At 35.5% G+C, this 16454-nt stretch overlaps 1 protein-coding gene, 1 long non-coding RNA gene and 2 other non-coding genes across 4 annotated transcripts; all 4 read right to left on the bottom strand.

Moving 5' to 3' along the window:
- Positions 1–345: 345 nt before the first annotated feature.
- LOC136063400 (uncharacterized) lies at positions 346–785 on the bottom strand. Its single transcript, XR_010625069.1, has 2 exons — positions 671–785; positions 346–585 (listed from the first exon to the last, which is right to left on the bottom strand). It is a non-coding gene; the product is annotated as an uncharacterized LOC136063400 (long non-coding RNA).
- Positions 786–2256: 1471 nt separating this feature from the next.
- TRNAS-AGA (transfer RNA serine (anticodon AGA)) lies at positions 2257–2338 on the bottom strand. The gene has a single exon. It is a non-coding gene; the product is annotated as a tRNA-Ser (tRNA).
- Positions 2339–2420: 82 nt separating this feature from the next.
- On the bottom strand, positions 2421–2493 carry TRNAA-AGC (transfer RNA alanine (anticodon AGC)). The gene has a single exon. It is a non-coding gene; the product is annotated as a tRNA-Ala (tRNA).
- A 4880-nt stretch (positions 2494–7373) lies between these two features.
- LOC111991028 (probable proteasome inhibitor) lies at positions 7374–15719 on the bottom strand. Its single transcript, XM_065763744.1, has 8 exons — positions 15396–15719; positions 15114–15285; positions 14891–15022; positions 10570–10656; positions 9657–9734; positions 9494–9557; positions 9347–9441; positions 7374–7648 (listed from the first exon to the last, which is right to left on the bottom strand). The coding sequence occupies exons 1-8, from the start codon at positions 15568–15570 to the stop codon at positions 7576–7578; spliced, it is 876 nt and encodes a 291-aa protein (XP_065619816.1). The 5' UTR covers positions 15571–15719; the 3' UTR covers positions 7374–7575.
- Positions 15720–16454: the final 735 nt, after the last annotated feature.

The following is a 16454-nucleotide window of genomic DNA, read 5'->3' as shown; positions in this document are numbered from 1 at the left end:
ATAAAATATAATAACTAATAAATTTATATACTTAAAATTTTAAAAAATATATTAATAAAATAACATTTAATAAACATGTCAAACGGTTTCGTGTGTTGAATACAAACATGAGGCGTTTGTTAAAAGAGTAAGTTGTGTCAACGTGAGTAGTACTGCACAGTCTGTTAAGCCTCAACTCTTTACTACTAACTTCTTGATGTCGTGTTAACTTCTTGATATCGTGTTAACGGGTTGCGTCGGCAAAAATATCATATAGGAATAACGCTGCTAGTTTGGTGTGCGTACTTCCTAGTTCCTAAGCTAACGCAGTGATCATTATGTGAAATTGTAAATGACTACAGAAAGTAAAATAACCCAATTCGATTAACGCATATCATATAGATATAGTTGGTAAACAGAACACTGAACTATGTACAACAACGTACCCCAAAAAACAAAAATTACATTGTAAAACAAGCTAGTTTAATTTCCAGGGAAGGCACTGGAGCTTAGAGCAAGACCCTGTCCATGTACTCTTGCATTCACCTTTTTCGCCATCACAACACTTGCAAGCAACTCCAAGTGTCGAGAAAATCTCTGAAAATCCTGTAATTCAAAAGATACTAAACAATATAAGCGAAAATCACCAAATTTTAGGGGAAACAAAACAGAGAGATAGTGTAATTCTTACTTTGTTGGGAAATTGGCCTTGCTTCTGTAACTATTGGTTTCTGTGATGTAGAAACAATTGTTATAAGCAACAGCAGAAGAAGCAGTGGCTTAGGTGAACCCATATGTTTATGTTTATTGATTTGAGTAGAACTAAACCTCAGATGCCATATATTTCATTGCCCAGAGGACAAGACAGAGGCTGGCAATGTCTTTGAAAATACCCAGGCCTCTGTTCTATATTAGTTAAAGAAGATAACATATATATGGATTACTTTAGTGTGGAAAAGTTGTGTTGATAATGAATAATCTAGAAGGGTGGCTATTTTCTGCTTTAATAATTGGAGCATATTACAGATATTATCTCTAGAAGACACAGAAAGACATAATTGGCCGTGTCACACGTTTCCAACTTCTTTACGACTCTATAGGGGGAGGTACTTGGTGGAAGTTTCCCCAAGTCTCTTTACTTTTAAGTCAAGTGGGGAAGGCGGGACCTACCAACTACTTCATTACTTTGTAGTTTGTACGATCATTCTATAGTCTAGACAAATATAAACAAGCGAATTTTTGGCTTTTTCCTTTTGTGGTTGTATCATTTTGTTCACTTTCTATCTGAGTCCTTTGAATTTTTGCGTTGTTCACACTTCACGATATGAGATTCATCGAAAGTGGCCATCATTGATTTTAGAGCATCTTTTTCGTATTTTTCTTAAGTATTTTCGTGTTGGTGTGTCATCAAGGCCTTCGTTGAAATTGAACCCATTACCATTTCCCCTTATGCCAGGGTAAAAGGGCAGTTAAGCGATAGATTAGCTAATGACTAAAGCCTATAACTAGGAGGGGAACAAAGGGTTTGAACAAACACCTAGAAATTTTTTTCCTCGTGGTGAAATTTCTAGTAAATTTTCCACCAAAACAAATGATGTGTTCATACCATCCATGGAATTTCCATGGATGGTAAGAAAACACATCATTTTGAGTGCATCACATGGGTCCCTCTGTGCTCTAATAATGCATATTATAGTCCCCAAGTCTTCGTCAACCAAGGACAAAAACGTCAAGCAATAATTAACTACGCATATTTTGAGTCACAGAAGCAAGGATTGTACTAAAGAATATGAAGTTCTGTCCAACTAAAGATATGATCTCAATAAATAAATAAATAAATAAAAATCCAAACCCACCCATTTGACACCCTTAAAAAAAAATTAACCCAACCACCCACTCGTCTATAGATTACTATGTACTTCTTAAAAAAAAGAAAAGATTACTTTGTAGTATGTTGCTTCCGAAGTACTAGTCACTAGATATATACAAATATAAACCATAGGCAGTCTTTGTCTTAAGTAAATTGCACACGGTAGGCCGTAGCTATTGATTAAGTTAATTTAACCTTATCCTTACAACAAGTTCAGTTTGCAGGAGCTCTTAATTAACCTGGAACTATGTTCACTTTGCCAGACAAATCCACCACTCAAAACGTATGTCACACAATTTGTGGTTTGCTAATGATTCTTGGTTTGTGGCTATAATCTTTAAGAACTTGAACTTTGGGTTCATCAGAGGATTTAAAAATATAAAAATAAAAATTTAATTTAATGGAAACGTGAGCGGCAGGATTCGAACCTGCGCGGGCAGAGCCCACATGATTTCTAGTCATGCCCGATAACCACTCCGGCACGCCCACGGCGATGCTATTTCAGCCCACTTTTGCCTACTTAGTCGATTATTTCTAATACTTGGCAAGTCCAAAAATGAGAAAACAGCAGTGGAGATGCGGGGTATCGATCCCCGTACCTCTCGCATGCTAAGCGAGCGCTCTACCATCTGAGCTACATCCCCAAGCTGTGTTGGTTTCTTATAGTGTATTGTAGTCTAGTTTAGTAACATATGTACAGTCAATCCACATGCACTAAAAAGCTAACACACAAGTTTCAGTAGTTTTATCTATTTCTTTATTTATCCTCTTTTGATTTCTTCTGTCCAAATCAGCAGGACGACTATGAAATTCCTCTCTCAAACAATATTAGAATAATTAATATTCTTCTTTTCAGGTTTTCACTCACATTTCCAAACCAAATCAATGTCTCAACCCATCTATCTTTTTTCTCCCCCAAAAGAGAAAAAAAAATACTAATTCTCTCAAGTATTTTCGCATGTCACAAATTAAAGCAAAATATTCAATTATTTTAATACATTGCCAAAAAACAGAAGGACAAAGGTAAAATTGGAAAGTATTTTGATTTCAAGCACAATCAAATGCTTATTTTTGAACTTTTTTCTTTTTGTTTTTGCTAAATAATACTTCATTGAACAAATACCAAAAGACAAGATCTTTTGGTGTCTCTGATGAGGACTTCAATAGAGCATCGAGGAGAATTTGATGGACTTTAAAGGGGCTGTATTACATACAAATTGATTCAATGCACCATCCTCTAAAATAATATTGGCTAATCCTGACTCACGACCATTTGCGATGCCAGTAAATTGTTTTAATTTGAAGGACAACTAGCACTGAATCAAGTTGGTTATGCTTTCTCATCTATTGATTCTGATTTCTGAGTTTCTAACAAGGTGATTTTTTATTTTTATTTTTTTAAGAAACGATCAAGGTGAATTTGAACACACAATTTTCGATACGGGGCACTCAATGAAGAGTTGTTCCACAGATTCAAAGATTGCATTACATTGTGTAGTTTATGTTGTGAATATTTTCTTTATGTTGTTAGATAATAAACAACCATAATATAAATTCTAGGATTTTGAATTATCATGATTTCACAACTACAAAAATTAATTATAAAGCTTACTCTGATCTATTGCTAAAATTTTCTTAAGATCAAATCTTAGTATAAAATGTACTTAATTCTTATAGAATTGGTTTCTCTTTCTTGACCCTTTTTTCTCTTTTAATATTCAATGTCAGTGATGAGGTAGTCACTTTTATAGGTAGAGAGATGACCAAATTCCTTGCACGTATAATCTCCAATTGCCTATCAAAGTTAGAGTTACTTAAGAAACTTACTCCTCCATTAACCAATGTTTTAAGGAAATGTAACATCTTATTCAACCATTACATATATGAAGTTATCAAATGAATACGTTATTATAGGACAATTTATTCTTACATATGTCTTCAAGTGGAACCTTCAACTTAGAATAAAGTTACTTTTGTAGAGATAATGTTTAGCTTCAAATCCATCCCGAACTTGGTAGTTAAACTCTGGGTAGTATCCTCCAAACTTTTATTTTAGTTAAATGTTTAGAAACAGTTTGTCTAGGTTTTTTTTTTTTTTTTTTTTTTTTTATATGATGATGATGAAAAGGAGAGTAAGACCCACAATAAGCTAAATGTGCTTAGCATTTTGAGCAAAAATCATAGGGTGAGATCTGCAAACAGTTTACTTGTACCTAGTTTTTTTTTTTTTTTTTTTTAACCAAAAACATTAGAGTGGGACCTACATTTTGAGCAAAAATCATAGGGTGAGATCTGCAAACAGTTTACTTGTACCTAGTTTTTTTTTTTTTTACCAAAAACATTAGAGTGGGACCTACAAACAGTACCTGGTTGGTTGGGCAATAAGCAACCGAAGCAAAAAAATAAGTTTCTTTTTTACAAAAACCACGTGGGACTCAAATAATAGAAAATCTGGAAGAAGAAAAAAAAAACTAGCTTATAATCACATCCCAAACACACACTATAAACTTTGGTATAGTAGCAAATTAACCCCCTTAACTTTATCTTTAACCTATTTTTGCACTAAATCAATATATATAAAATAAATAATAAAAAATGAAGGGGTCTTTCCACAACATAAGAGTTAAAAGGGTCTAGTGTTTACAATACCAAAATATATGTTCTAAATTAACTAAAATAAAAAGTTGAGTTTATTTGTAAAAGTATTAAATTGACTAAAATAAATGTTTAGGAGTATATGTAAAACTATCCTAAAGTTAAGGGCAAGCCTCCATAGTGCCTTCCAATATGCTTTTTATAGAAGGGCACTATCATGGAACTGATCTTTGTTGCTCAATCAGATAAGCATTATATCATTGAGAAATTAGGTACTTCGGATCCAAATGTACTTAGGTTGTGTTTGGATGGCAACATTTGGATTTGGATTTGGATTTGAAATCCATTAATTTAAAATGTCTTTGATTTGAAATCCCTTAATTTTAAAATTTCTTGTTTAGGTCTTTTTAAACAATGAAGGATTTAAAATTCATCATTTGAAATCCATTGTTTAGATGCCTAAAATTGGATTTGAATTTAAGATCAATAAATAAATTATTTTATTATTTTTCTTAATCCTTCTACATTTTTTTAAATACATGAGGTAATATTGATAATCGAATTGACAAGATAATGGCTAAATATTTTTAGTCATAGCCAACTAAAAAAATATCTTACCAGCTATTGACAACTAAAATGTTTTATATCAACTAAAGAGGACACCCAAATGCATGGGTCTTTTTTCACAACATTCAAAATCTCAAACGTGATTGGAATTATATTTGTTACTTATTTATTATGTTATGACATTCATGATGACCATCTACATTTAAAGCCAAAGGTTAGATTATACATGTGCAACCTTTATATTTAAGGTTACCTTTGAATTCTAATTCCCAGCATAAAATGAGAAGGTAGCAAAATTATGTTCCCAACCTCGAAGGCAGCTTAGAAAATGAATTCAATGTTGACCGGTACCATAAACGTATTTAGAAAAATCAAATTTTAAACAGAGCAACTGAAACACCTTCCACTTGATGTTATTATAGATCTTTTTAATGACAACTTCTAGTTACAGTTTGAACTAAACATAAAAAGGCCTATAGCAAGAACTCTATACTAGCAATTATGAACTTTCTTTACATTATTTCAAATGAATATTTTCTCACTTATTACTTCACAACTCATAGATTGTTCATAGAAGCATTTCATCAAACACATAATTTGCATCTCACAAACGAAAATACAACTAGAAAATAAAGACAAACCCAAAATAAATCATTGAAAATACCATGAAACAAGATGCATAAACAAATCAAACAATACCCACAAACAGATCAAATGAAAGCCAAACAAACCCACAAATAAATCAAATAAATCTCACAGCCTTTGGGATTTAGGCTGCGTTTGGTTTGGCTTCAAACCACTTCTGGAAAAGCATTTCCGTAAAATTGGAGTGTTTGGTTGATTTGGAAAATTCAGTCAACTTCAAACCATTTCCCCTTTGACCGGAAAATAACCTAAAAATCCTGTAAAACCATTTCCATTCCTATTTTCACTTCAAATGACTTCCGGAGAGAGAGAGAGAGAGAGAGAGAGAGAGAGAGAAGATCGCACGCACCAGTCCGACGATCACGCCTTCGTCGTCGCCAACAAACCTCGAGCTCCAGTCCGACGATCGCACGCACCAAATCGCACCAGTCTCGTCACCGGCGAACCCTGAGCATCACGCCGATCGATCTTGCCTTTGATCTCGCCTCCGCCGCGCGTTCTTGCCTTCGACCCAAACCTTCGACCCACCGATCTTCGACCTTCGACCTTCGACCTTCAACTCGCTTGGTTCCTATGTGATTTTTTATTTTTGTTGTTGTTGTGATGGTGTGATTTGGCTGAGAAAAATTTGGCTGTGATTATTTCATTTTCTGTAATTTTCTATCATAAAATTTGGCTGTGGATTGAGATTTGGCTGTGATTTTAAAATTTTTTGCAATAAAATTTGTTTGGATGCTGAGAAAATAGCTGAGAAAATATGAAAAATTTGTAGGAAAATAGTATTTTCAGAATAGAACCAAACACATGAAAATATTTTCTACAACAATTTTCATAATACAACCAAACACTTAAAAATATTTTCCTTTTTCGAAAAATAGCATTTCCAGAAAATAGCTATTTTCCGGAAAATATTTTACGAGAACTAAACACAGCCTTAAATTTAGTAGAAAGAGAGAATTAGAGAGGTTAAAGAAGAAGATACGTTATAAGAGTTGAGAAAACAAACTTGAAGTTGCCAAGAGAGAGAGAGAGAGAAGAGCTTGTGAGTTGTCGCTAGAAAGAGAGACACGAAGAGAAATGAGCCGAGAGAGAAATAGAGCACAACGTGCATGAGAGTCCTCCAATTTCCACCGTGTGTGATGGAATTTGAACTCTATGAATTTGGGTCTATCAAATTCTAGTTGGATTTGGAACCAATTCAAATCCATTTCTTTTAACTTACCCAAACAAGGAATTTGAATTTGACCCCCTCAAATCTAAATCCAAATGCAAGTCCAAGGGATCCAAACAGACCATTAGAGTCTTGTGGATTTTGATAAAAGTGCATTTTGATTTTTGAGGATGTGCTGAGCTGAATTTGGGTCAAAAACTTAATAAACATTTTCCCTCTAGTGGCCTCTAGGATAAGAGGAAATCAAGTCTAAAAATACTAAAACCCAATATCCGTCTTGATTGCTTAGGCTGGCAGGTCTAGTTTGATGAGATCCCTACCACTCAAGATCTATTGTTGTATTCATGTGATTATTTATTGAAAATACTATATAAGCTGCAGTGAAAATAACTTGAGTTTCAAGTCTATCCAAACATAAATTTTGGACGCACGCTATTTGCTTATTTATTGCTGAATGGATTTGGATTTTGGACACATACTAAAATTTAAAACCATCTATACACATGAAAAAAAAATTCTCGAAAGTTTAAAAAAAAAAAAAAAAAAAAAAAAAAAGCGAACTATTGAACATTACACCACATTCGCTCCAATATCTTTAATAACATATATTTCACCCAAAAAAAAAACTTAATAACATATATACAGTGTCTTAGCGCCCCCCCAAAGAAAAGAAAGGTTATGGTCAAGTTCTCTTGAAAGGAAAGTGTCGCAAGAAAACAAAGTTTATTGAAAGAGTGCTCTCTCATAGCTAAATGAAATCTGAACCGCCCCCAAAATGTTCTAAGTCTGGATGTGTCCCTCTCCCAGGTCTCCGCGGGTCTCTGAAAGAAACAGAAAGGAATTATGTTAAATGCTTGTTGTTGCTACTACAGGTTCCGATTTAGTGCTGCATTGCCCTAATTTATGTACCCCAGAACACACTCAATTCCAACATATCATTTAGATAGAAAACCCCTCTAACCTTAACCTATCAATGTCAAATCCCACATACTATGATAAGTCAGCCCATAGGCCAGTTGTATACAACTATACATTTACAAAACGCGAGGCAAAGTACTTAAAAATTCATGTAACTGTTTCAAGTTCATTACCAGTCACGCCCAGAAAATTCACCAGGTGCCTTTAACCCAGTTCAGCAAGTGGATCAGGCCAACATATATATTGCCAGATAGAAAAAAATGGGAGGTGTTCAATTTGGTGGCTTTGGAATCTGCTGTCAGATTTATATTGTCGTGCATGTCTCCCTTAAACCACCAACGTGTGCACTCAAATGCATACTAACTGTTGTAACTATTGAATTATAAAATAAAATAAAAAATAAAAATAAAAAAAGCATACTAAAGCAGTAATATCAAATCCTGTATTATACAAACACGAACACCCTGCAATGGGATAATTAAACTCGGAATGCTCCTAGAGCCCTGTACTTCCTATAAGCATAGGCTGGCACAAGAAACTATGAAGAAAAAGTTCAAATAAATATTTATTTTAATTTAATATCATTACATTTTATTTTCTTAAATTCAATAGTTGGGGTGGGGAGGTGCAAGTTAAACTAAAAGGCTCTTGGCTAATTATTAAATTTTGGAGTCCATTGTATTTTTATTGGTCAATTGTAATTTATTATAAGTCTTAGTAATTAATTAAGTTTTAGTATTTTATTTCCACCAGTAAAGTCTATTTCTGTAACTCAAATAATTGGGTTTTCCAAGTCAGAATTAGGGTTTAGTTTAGTAGCCTATATAAGTACAATATTGTACCCCTACGGAGAGATTACAGTTTGATTGATGACTACAATTTCTCTTTGAATTTTTCCAATGGACTAGTGCCGACTCAAGTTATCCCTAGGTATCACACCTAGATGTTCTCTCTTTACTTGGTGCTGACTCCAAATAGGCCTAAGTGCTGACTCCTAGGCAATTTATCTTTTAATTTCATGTTCTTCAATTTTGTTATTTTTTTATTTTTCCTTTGGCTGAAGATACACGGTAAATTTATCCCTCCCTGGGTCATACAAACTTCCCAATGTAATGTAATAAATAGATGGAAAACATGCTTCAGCCCAAAACTTCGTACAAAAAGCAATTAACTTTCAGCTTTTGGTAAAATAGAGTTTTTTTTCTTCTTCTTTTATTTTGGGAGAACGGTAACATAGGCTTTAAGAATATCTATGAAAAACAGAAGAAGTATTTCATATAATTCAACTGTCTAATGGTAGCTAATGTGAAAACCAGGTGAAAATATGTCCAACTCCAATTAGATCACGCCCAAAAAAAAAAAAAAAAAAACAGTATTAGGGACAAAGTCAGAAATCACCCCAATCCCATTTCCACCCTCTAACTCATTGGGAAACTTGAATCTAGGTCAGGAATTAAACTGATATCTTCTAAACCACCTATCACATTGAAATCCAGCATTATCAATGTATTTCACATGATTAAGGAAACAAGGTTCGGTTTTAATCATAAAACTTCGGAGAATTACTCAGTTATTGTGGTGAATTTAAATTTTTAATGTACCTTGTAAATCGATTTGGCTCAAAACCGGGGACACCAGGTGGGCCATAGGGATCAAAACGAGCACCTGGAGGAACACCCCTGTTTAAAAAAACCAATTACAATTAGAACTTGGCAGTATGATAGCNGGGGGGGGGGGGGGGGGGGGGGGGAGAAGAATGCCTCGTTGTACGAACCTAGATACATGCTCCCACCACCAGTTCCAAAGCCAGGCCTGAGGACAATCAAAAGAAATTTACATATAAACAATATGAGAAATGCAACAACCAAAAAGGTCAGCAATGACCAACAAAGATTTGTGAAGGAAAAATACCGGGTTGGGTACATTCCAGCACCGGGACTGGGAAAAATATCACTAACACCACTAGGATAAACAGGAGGATAAATGATTCTACAAAGCACACCAAACACATTTAATTAGCCTCATACTTTGATGAGTAATTATATAAACATTAATTTTAATTCAGGGACTGTAAAACCACAGTCATCAAGGAAACTGTTTAGGCTACAAATCAGCATTTTAACATGATAGGGTCCAACAGATAATATGCGTTATGACAGGATTCTGGAGCAAAACATAATCATCAGCAAAGGAAATTCAATCCCTTATAAGTGAATGTAGCATAACCTATGTGCTACATTAACATATAATTTTTTTTTTTTTTTTTTGCTAAACTATAATACTTATCACATTAAACAGCACTACTCTAGCTCCTCTATAAAAATAAAACAAGTTTCATTTGCTAAAGGTTAATGGTAAAATACCCACAAACAGAAACAAAAAAGATATTATTAAATTTCTTTTGTGAAAAGAATAATGTAGAAAATCCTGTACTGTAAAAGCGGAACGTGCGCAGAGAAGGGAAACAACTAGCCATTACAAAATGTAAAATTTGTAGGCTGAAATGGCATGATTGGTGTAATGATATTGACAAACTCAGACACCACCTAAGCCCTTCTATGCCTATTGAATCCAAAGAATAGACCCACCACCACAAAGTCCGGGTCAGTGTCACAGAATTTGTTCAACATTCAGAAACTAAGTTTCTACAGTATGTGAAGTATTTATTAGAAAGACCCTACCCTAACTGCAGTTGCCCAAAAAAAAGTTCACACTAATAAATGTATGACAATTATGTATTGGACCACATACACATTGTAAAATTGGCTATTCAAATTATCAATGAGAGGGAGAGAGAGAGGGAGAGAGAGAGAGAGAGAGAGACCCTGAAGGATGGGTTTGAGGGCTTGAAGGTCCGCCAATTGGAACATCAATGTTTACATTCCTGCTTGATGTTTCACTGGTCTCTGAACTGCAGAGCAGAAAGGAAAATAATCATAAATGGTAAATCATAGGATGAGCATTGTTGTTAAGAAATACTTTTATCTTTTTCAGGGTTCAAAATGAAAAGCCACATCTCAAGTCAAATAAAATTAAATCCCTGATCAAGTTATATATAAACAATCACAAATTATTTGATACTTCAGCAAAGAAAATTGTCTTTATTTTGGAAACTAAGGAAATTGAGATGAAGTGAAATGTGGACTGCTTCGAGGGAGCACAACCTCCAAACACAGAAAATTGTCTTTATTCAGATGTCTTGTTTATTTTATACATCTCCTTTCAACATTCATTGACTTAAAACTAGGAACAGAACCAACAATTAGACCGAATAAAATAGGAACAAGTAAAACAACTAACACAACAACTGTTAAATTTGGTGATTTCCATAGAAGTTGTGTTTTGAAAAATCCCTTAATGCCTCCTCCTTAAAAGGAATTAATGCCATCAATATAAGGGATTTTCACCCCATTAGCCTGATTGGTGGCATCTACAAATTATTGGCGAAGGTGTTGGGCCTGTGGGCTAATAGAATGAGGGGGGGTGTTGGATAAACTCATATCAGAGACTCAAAATTCCTTTGTAAGATAGACGACAGATTTTGGATTCAGTGCTTATCACAATTGAATGCCTTGATAGTAGAGCGAAGAGCCATGTCTTGGGGGTGATTTGCAAGCTAGATATTGGGAAAGCTTATGATCATGTGAGTTGGGATTCTTTGTTCTATTTATTGAATAGGACGGGCTTTGGGGAAAAGTGGGTCAAGCGGATGAGAGCTTGTATTTCTACTATTCGGTTTTTTGTTCTTGTTAATGGTTCCCCAGCTGATTTTTCTAGTAGTTCATGGGGTTTGAGGAGGAAACACGCTATCACTATTATTATTACTTCTTATTATGGAGGTTTTGTGTAGGATGTTGAAGAATACTGAGATGTATGCTTTTATCCATGTCTTTCAAGTGGGATCTAATATGGCTGAAGGTTGGAGTATTTCCCATCTTTTATTTGCTGATGACACCATTCTTTTGTTGCGATGCTTCAAGGTTGGGATTAGACGATAATTATTTTGGAGGTGTATTGCCCAACTCCATTGTCAATCTTGCATCCCAACTTAAATACTTTATTAATTGAGGGAATCGAACATATGGAAGTATTCCTATTGGGGTTGAGAACCTTGTTAACATAAGTATACTGGGAATAGGAAGCAATGCTCTTGTTGGTACAATCCCGAGTGGTATTGGAAAACTAAAGAGCCTGCAGTTGCTGGTGTTGTCTAGAAATAGAATTACAGGACAGATTCCTCCCTCCCTTGGTAAAATTACTATAATTACAATTTAAAAGGCTATATACCCAAAACTTTGGGGAATTTTCAAATTTTACAACTATTGAACCTTTCTCAGAATGGTCTAAATGGTAGCATTCCCAAGCAAATTCTTAATCTTCATTTTCGGTCCATTTCCTTGGACTTGGCTAAAAATATTTTCTGAGTGGTCCTTTACCACTAGAAATCGGAAATCTAAAAACTCTTGTGGAGCTGTATATCTCTAACAACTTATTCTCTGGTGAGATTCCTAATAATGTTGGAAATTGTTTGACCTTAGAACAACTTTAAATGCACAACAACTTCTTTGGTGGAAACATTCCCCAATCTTTGAGTAATCTTACTGATCTCTGAGTCCTAGATCTCTCACATAATAACTTGACAGGTAATATCGCTCTATACTTTGATAATTTTTCTCTTTTGCATTATCTAAATTTGACTTTCAACAATCTTGATGGTGAAGTACCAATGGAAGGCATATTTAGGAATTCAAGTGCAGTGTTAGTCATTGTAAACAGTATACTTTATGGTGGTATATGAGCATTTCAGCTATCAGTATGTCCTGCCAAACCCACTCAGAGACACAGGAGTTTCATATTGCTGAAAGAAATAGTACCTGTACTTGTTGGGGTTACATGTGTTATTGTACTTTTTTCTACCATCCTTTGCAGTTGTTCAAAGCAACAGAAGGGTTTTCACCAAACAATTTAATTGGCCAGGGGAGTTATGGTTCTGTGTTCAAGGGAATTTTAGATGGAGATGGAATAGAAGTTGCAATCAAGGTACTTAATCTTCAAAACAAGAAGCATCAAAGAGCTTCATGGCAGAATTTAAAGCCTTTAGAAACATTCGACATCAGAATCTAGTGAAGATCATAACTTCATGCTTAAGTGTTGAATTTAGAGACAATGATTTCAAAGCTCTTGTATATGACTTAATGCCTAATGGGAGTCTTGAAAAGTGGCTGCATGTAGAAGAACAGGCTCCCCACCAGAGGGACTTGAACTTAATGAAGAGATTGAATGTAGCAACCAATGTGGCTTTTGCACTTGAACATCTTCATTTCTATTGCCAACCACCCTTTATTACACATTTTCTAAATAATAAGCACTGATCATTCTCATTTTCTTTGAAGCTGTGACAGGCTTGAAAGTTAATCGGGCTAAAACAGAAGTGGTTCCAACAGGGGAGGTTGATAAGTTGGTTGAATTGGCAAACATTTTATGTTGTATTGGTTCATTGCCTATGACATTTTTTTTTATTAGATAAATATTGCCTACAACATATTTGGAGATGCCATTAGGTGCTCCATTCAAAGCCACTTCTGTATGGAATCCTATCTTGGAAAAGATGGAGAGGAGATTCTCTGGGTGGAAGAGACTTTATCTATCCAAGGGCGTGAGACTTACTCTCTTGAAGAGCATGCTCTCAAGTCTGCCAACATATTATCTCTCTTTCCTCTCTATTCCCAGATTTGTTGTTGACAGGCTGGAAAGAATTCACAGAAATTTCTTGTGGGGTTCAACAGATGCAGAATTTAAATGCACATTAGTGGCTTAGGACAAGGTTTGTTCCCCTGTTGAGGTGGGAGGTTTGGGAATTAAGAAAATTGGAAGCTTCAATCAAGCTCTATTGGGGAAGTGCTTAAGGAGGTTTGGACTGAAACTACACATTTGTGGCACCAGGTTGTAGCTTCAAAATATGGTGAAGAATGGGGTGGATGTTGCACAAAAGCAAGTCAAGGATTGCATGGTTGTAGCCTTTGGAGGAGAATCAAAATGGGCTGGTAGACTTTTTTACAACATGTGACTTTTGATGTTGGTGATGGTGCTCAAGCTAGGTTTTGGCATGACTCGTGGTGTTGCCACACGCCTTTAAAGGAGTTGTATCCGGTCTTGTTTGCTTGTTATGTTGACAAGGAAGCCTCAGTGGATGAATTGTTGAACCCCAATGCAAGTGGTGAGGGAAGGAATTGGAAAATTAACTTCCGCAACAAGGTGCATGATTGGGAACTGGATTCAGTGACCTCATTATTTACCCATATTTACTCTCTGGTACCTAATGAGGAGGGGGGAGATAGGATGAGACGGTCTTTAAATGGGAATGGTACCTTTGATGTGCACTTGTTCTATAAGGCTATTCATTGTACAGGTGGTATTCCCTTTCCTTGGAAGAGCATATGGCATGTTAAATCTCCAAAGAGGGTTTCTTTTTTAATGTAGACTTCCGCTTGGGATGAAATCCTTACCATTGATAATTTTCAATAAGAAGGGTATCTCTTTATGGGTTGGTGTTGTTTAAGTATAGTGGGGAAATAGTGAGTCATTTATTGCTTCACTATGATTTTACTTATGCCTTGTGGCGTAAAGTTTTCCCTATGTTTGAAGTTCACTGGGTAATGCCAATGATGATTTCATCCTTATTATTTGGGTGAAGGAATTGGTTTGACAAGCAACTCCTCAGATATTTAGAATTTAGTGTAATCTTGTTTAAGGTGGTTAGCATGGAAGGAGCGCAGTTCTCGCACATTCCAGTATGTCAAAAGATCCCAAAAACAGTTGAAATCATTATTGATTCGCAACCTGTTTGAGTGGTCTCGGGTTTGGAAGTTTAATCATTGTACCTATGTTTCAGAATTTCATGATTCTCTTAGCTTTGCCATGTAATTTTTCAAGACCCTTTGTATCCATCATCGTGAACATTTAAAAGTGTTGGTTTTTTCTTCAACAAGGCAATTATATATAAATCAATGACTAATTTATTTTAGAAAAAACACATAAATAAGCAAATAAACAATGTTCAAATCAGGAACTGTCTCAAATGCTCATATGAATCTAACATTACATTAATGTACAGATAATCTCTGAGAAAGGTTAAGATCAAATACCTTGGAGGAGGTTGTGGAGAAGCATACAATTTAGACAGAAGTTGAGTATCAAGAGTCTTCACGAGACCCTCCAGATTCTTATATTGCGTAGAATAATTGGTGCCCCCATTTCCACCAACATAGTCCTCAGGACTGAAATTTAACATCCCATATTCGCAATTGAATATTTACCAAAAAAAAAAAAAAAAAACCCAACCCAATTGAAAAAGCAGAGAGAACATACTTAATTTCAAGATGTAGAGGCTCGGGAGCCCCCTCAGGGAGAGCATCAACGAGAAACTTGTCGTTGATGACAAGGCACTTGACCAGCACTTTCTTCGAATCCTTTTCTGGGTTTATGTACACGAAGGCGTACTCGTCTTCTTGCTCGTTCCAATCCTGGATACCCACCTCATCTGCGCACACACAAACCCCAAACGACGAGTCGTTTTGCTTTTCTTTAATCATTCAAACCTATAATTTAGAAGAAAAAAAATCGAGAGAGAGAGAGAGGAAGTGTGCGTACCGGTGGAAGTAGAGGAGAGGGCGTTGTCGGAGAAGGCAGGGGGACCGGTGGCGATGAGAACATGGCCGGAGGCCAGGAAGGTGGCGTGTACGGCAAAGGCAATCTTGTCGTAGATGTTGCGGAACGAGGGTCTCGCTGCTCTGATCACCGCCATCACCGTCTTGTCGGTCGCCATGTTATACAACACTTCTTCTTCTTTTCAGAGGAGTTTAGTTAGTGTTACTTGGTACCAGTTACCAACAAGAAAAGTTTTGCTTTTGAGGAAGAAAGAGAACAATAATAAAAAGGTGAGGTTTCGCGGTTCAATCTAGAGACTCTAAAAAGTTCATAGAATACATATCTTGCGTTGCAAGACAAATCGGTCTCGCTTATTTTCATCGCTGTGTTTGGTCGGTTAAAAGCCCAACACCAACCTCAAGCCCATTTAGGTGGATTTCAGAGATATAAAGAAAGGGCCAGAGCCCTGAAGGGGGCACATTAGCTTCGGATTTGTCATGTTTATGTTTATGTAAATCCTGGGCCAAAGTTTACTTAAAAGTTCTTTTATTGGCCCAACAATATCAGGACCTAACGCAACTCAAAAACAAAAACAGGTGGTGTGAGAACGTAGATTTTCTTGTAATACTAGATTTACTTTCACTTACTCAAATCTTTCAATAGCATGAACCCAAGGTTTAGCTAAACTTTAATGCAACATCTTCTTGACCATTGGATTTTGAACTCCACCATCCCCCAAAAGATGTAGGAAAACTAAAAAAATATTGGTCCCTTGCTCCCTTGATCGAACTCAAAAAGGCTTAAAAATAAGGTAAAATCACTTGAAACGAGTTGTTCTGAAAATGGTTTATATTGAAAAGTGCAATGCACATTATCATGGCGAGTGTAACTATGTCAATTGGTCAACTAGAGCAAAGCCTGCACCAAGTTATTTAAATGATTCCATCAAAGTTAAGGAGTCAATTAAAAAGAAAAAGAAAAAATCATTTCAATCTTCACTAATGTAGCTTGCAAATCATGTACTATATATAGATTTCTTTACACTTTTAACCAAAAGAGGGT

This window comes from Quercus suber, unplaced genomic scaffold (assembly GCF_002906115.3).
Source record: "Quercus suber isolate HL8 unplaced genomic scaffold, Cork oak 2.0 scaffold_522, whole genome shotgun sequence".
NCBI lineage: Eukaryota > Viridiplantae > Streptophyta > Magnoliopsida > Fagales > Fagaceae > Quercus > Quercus suber.
This window is presented reverse-complemented; position numbering and strand designations above follow the sequence as displayed.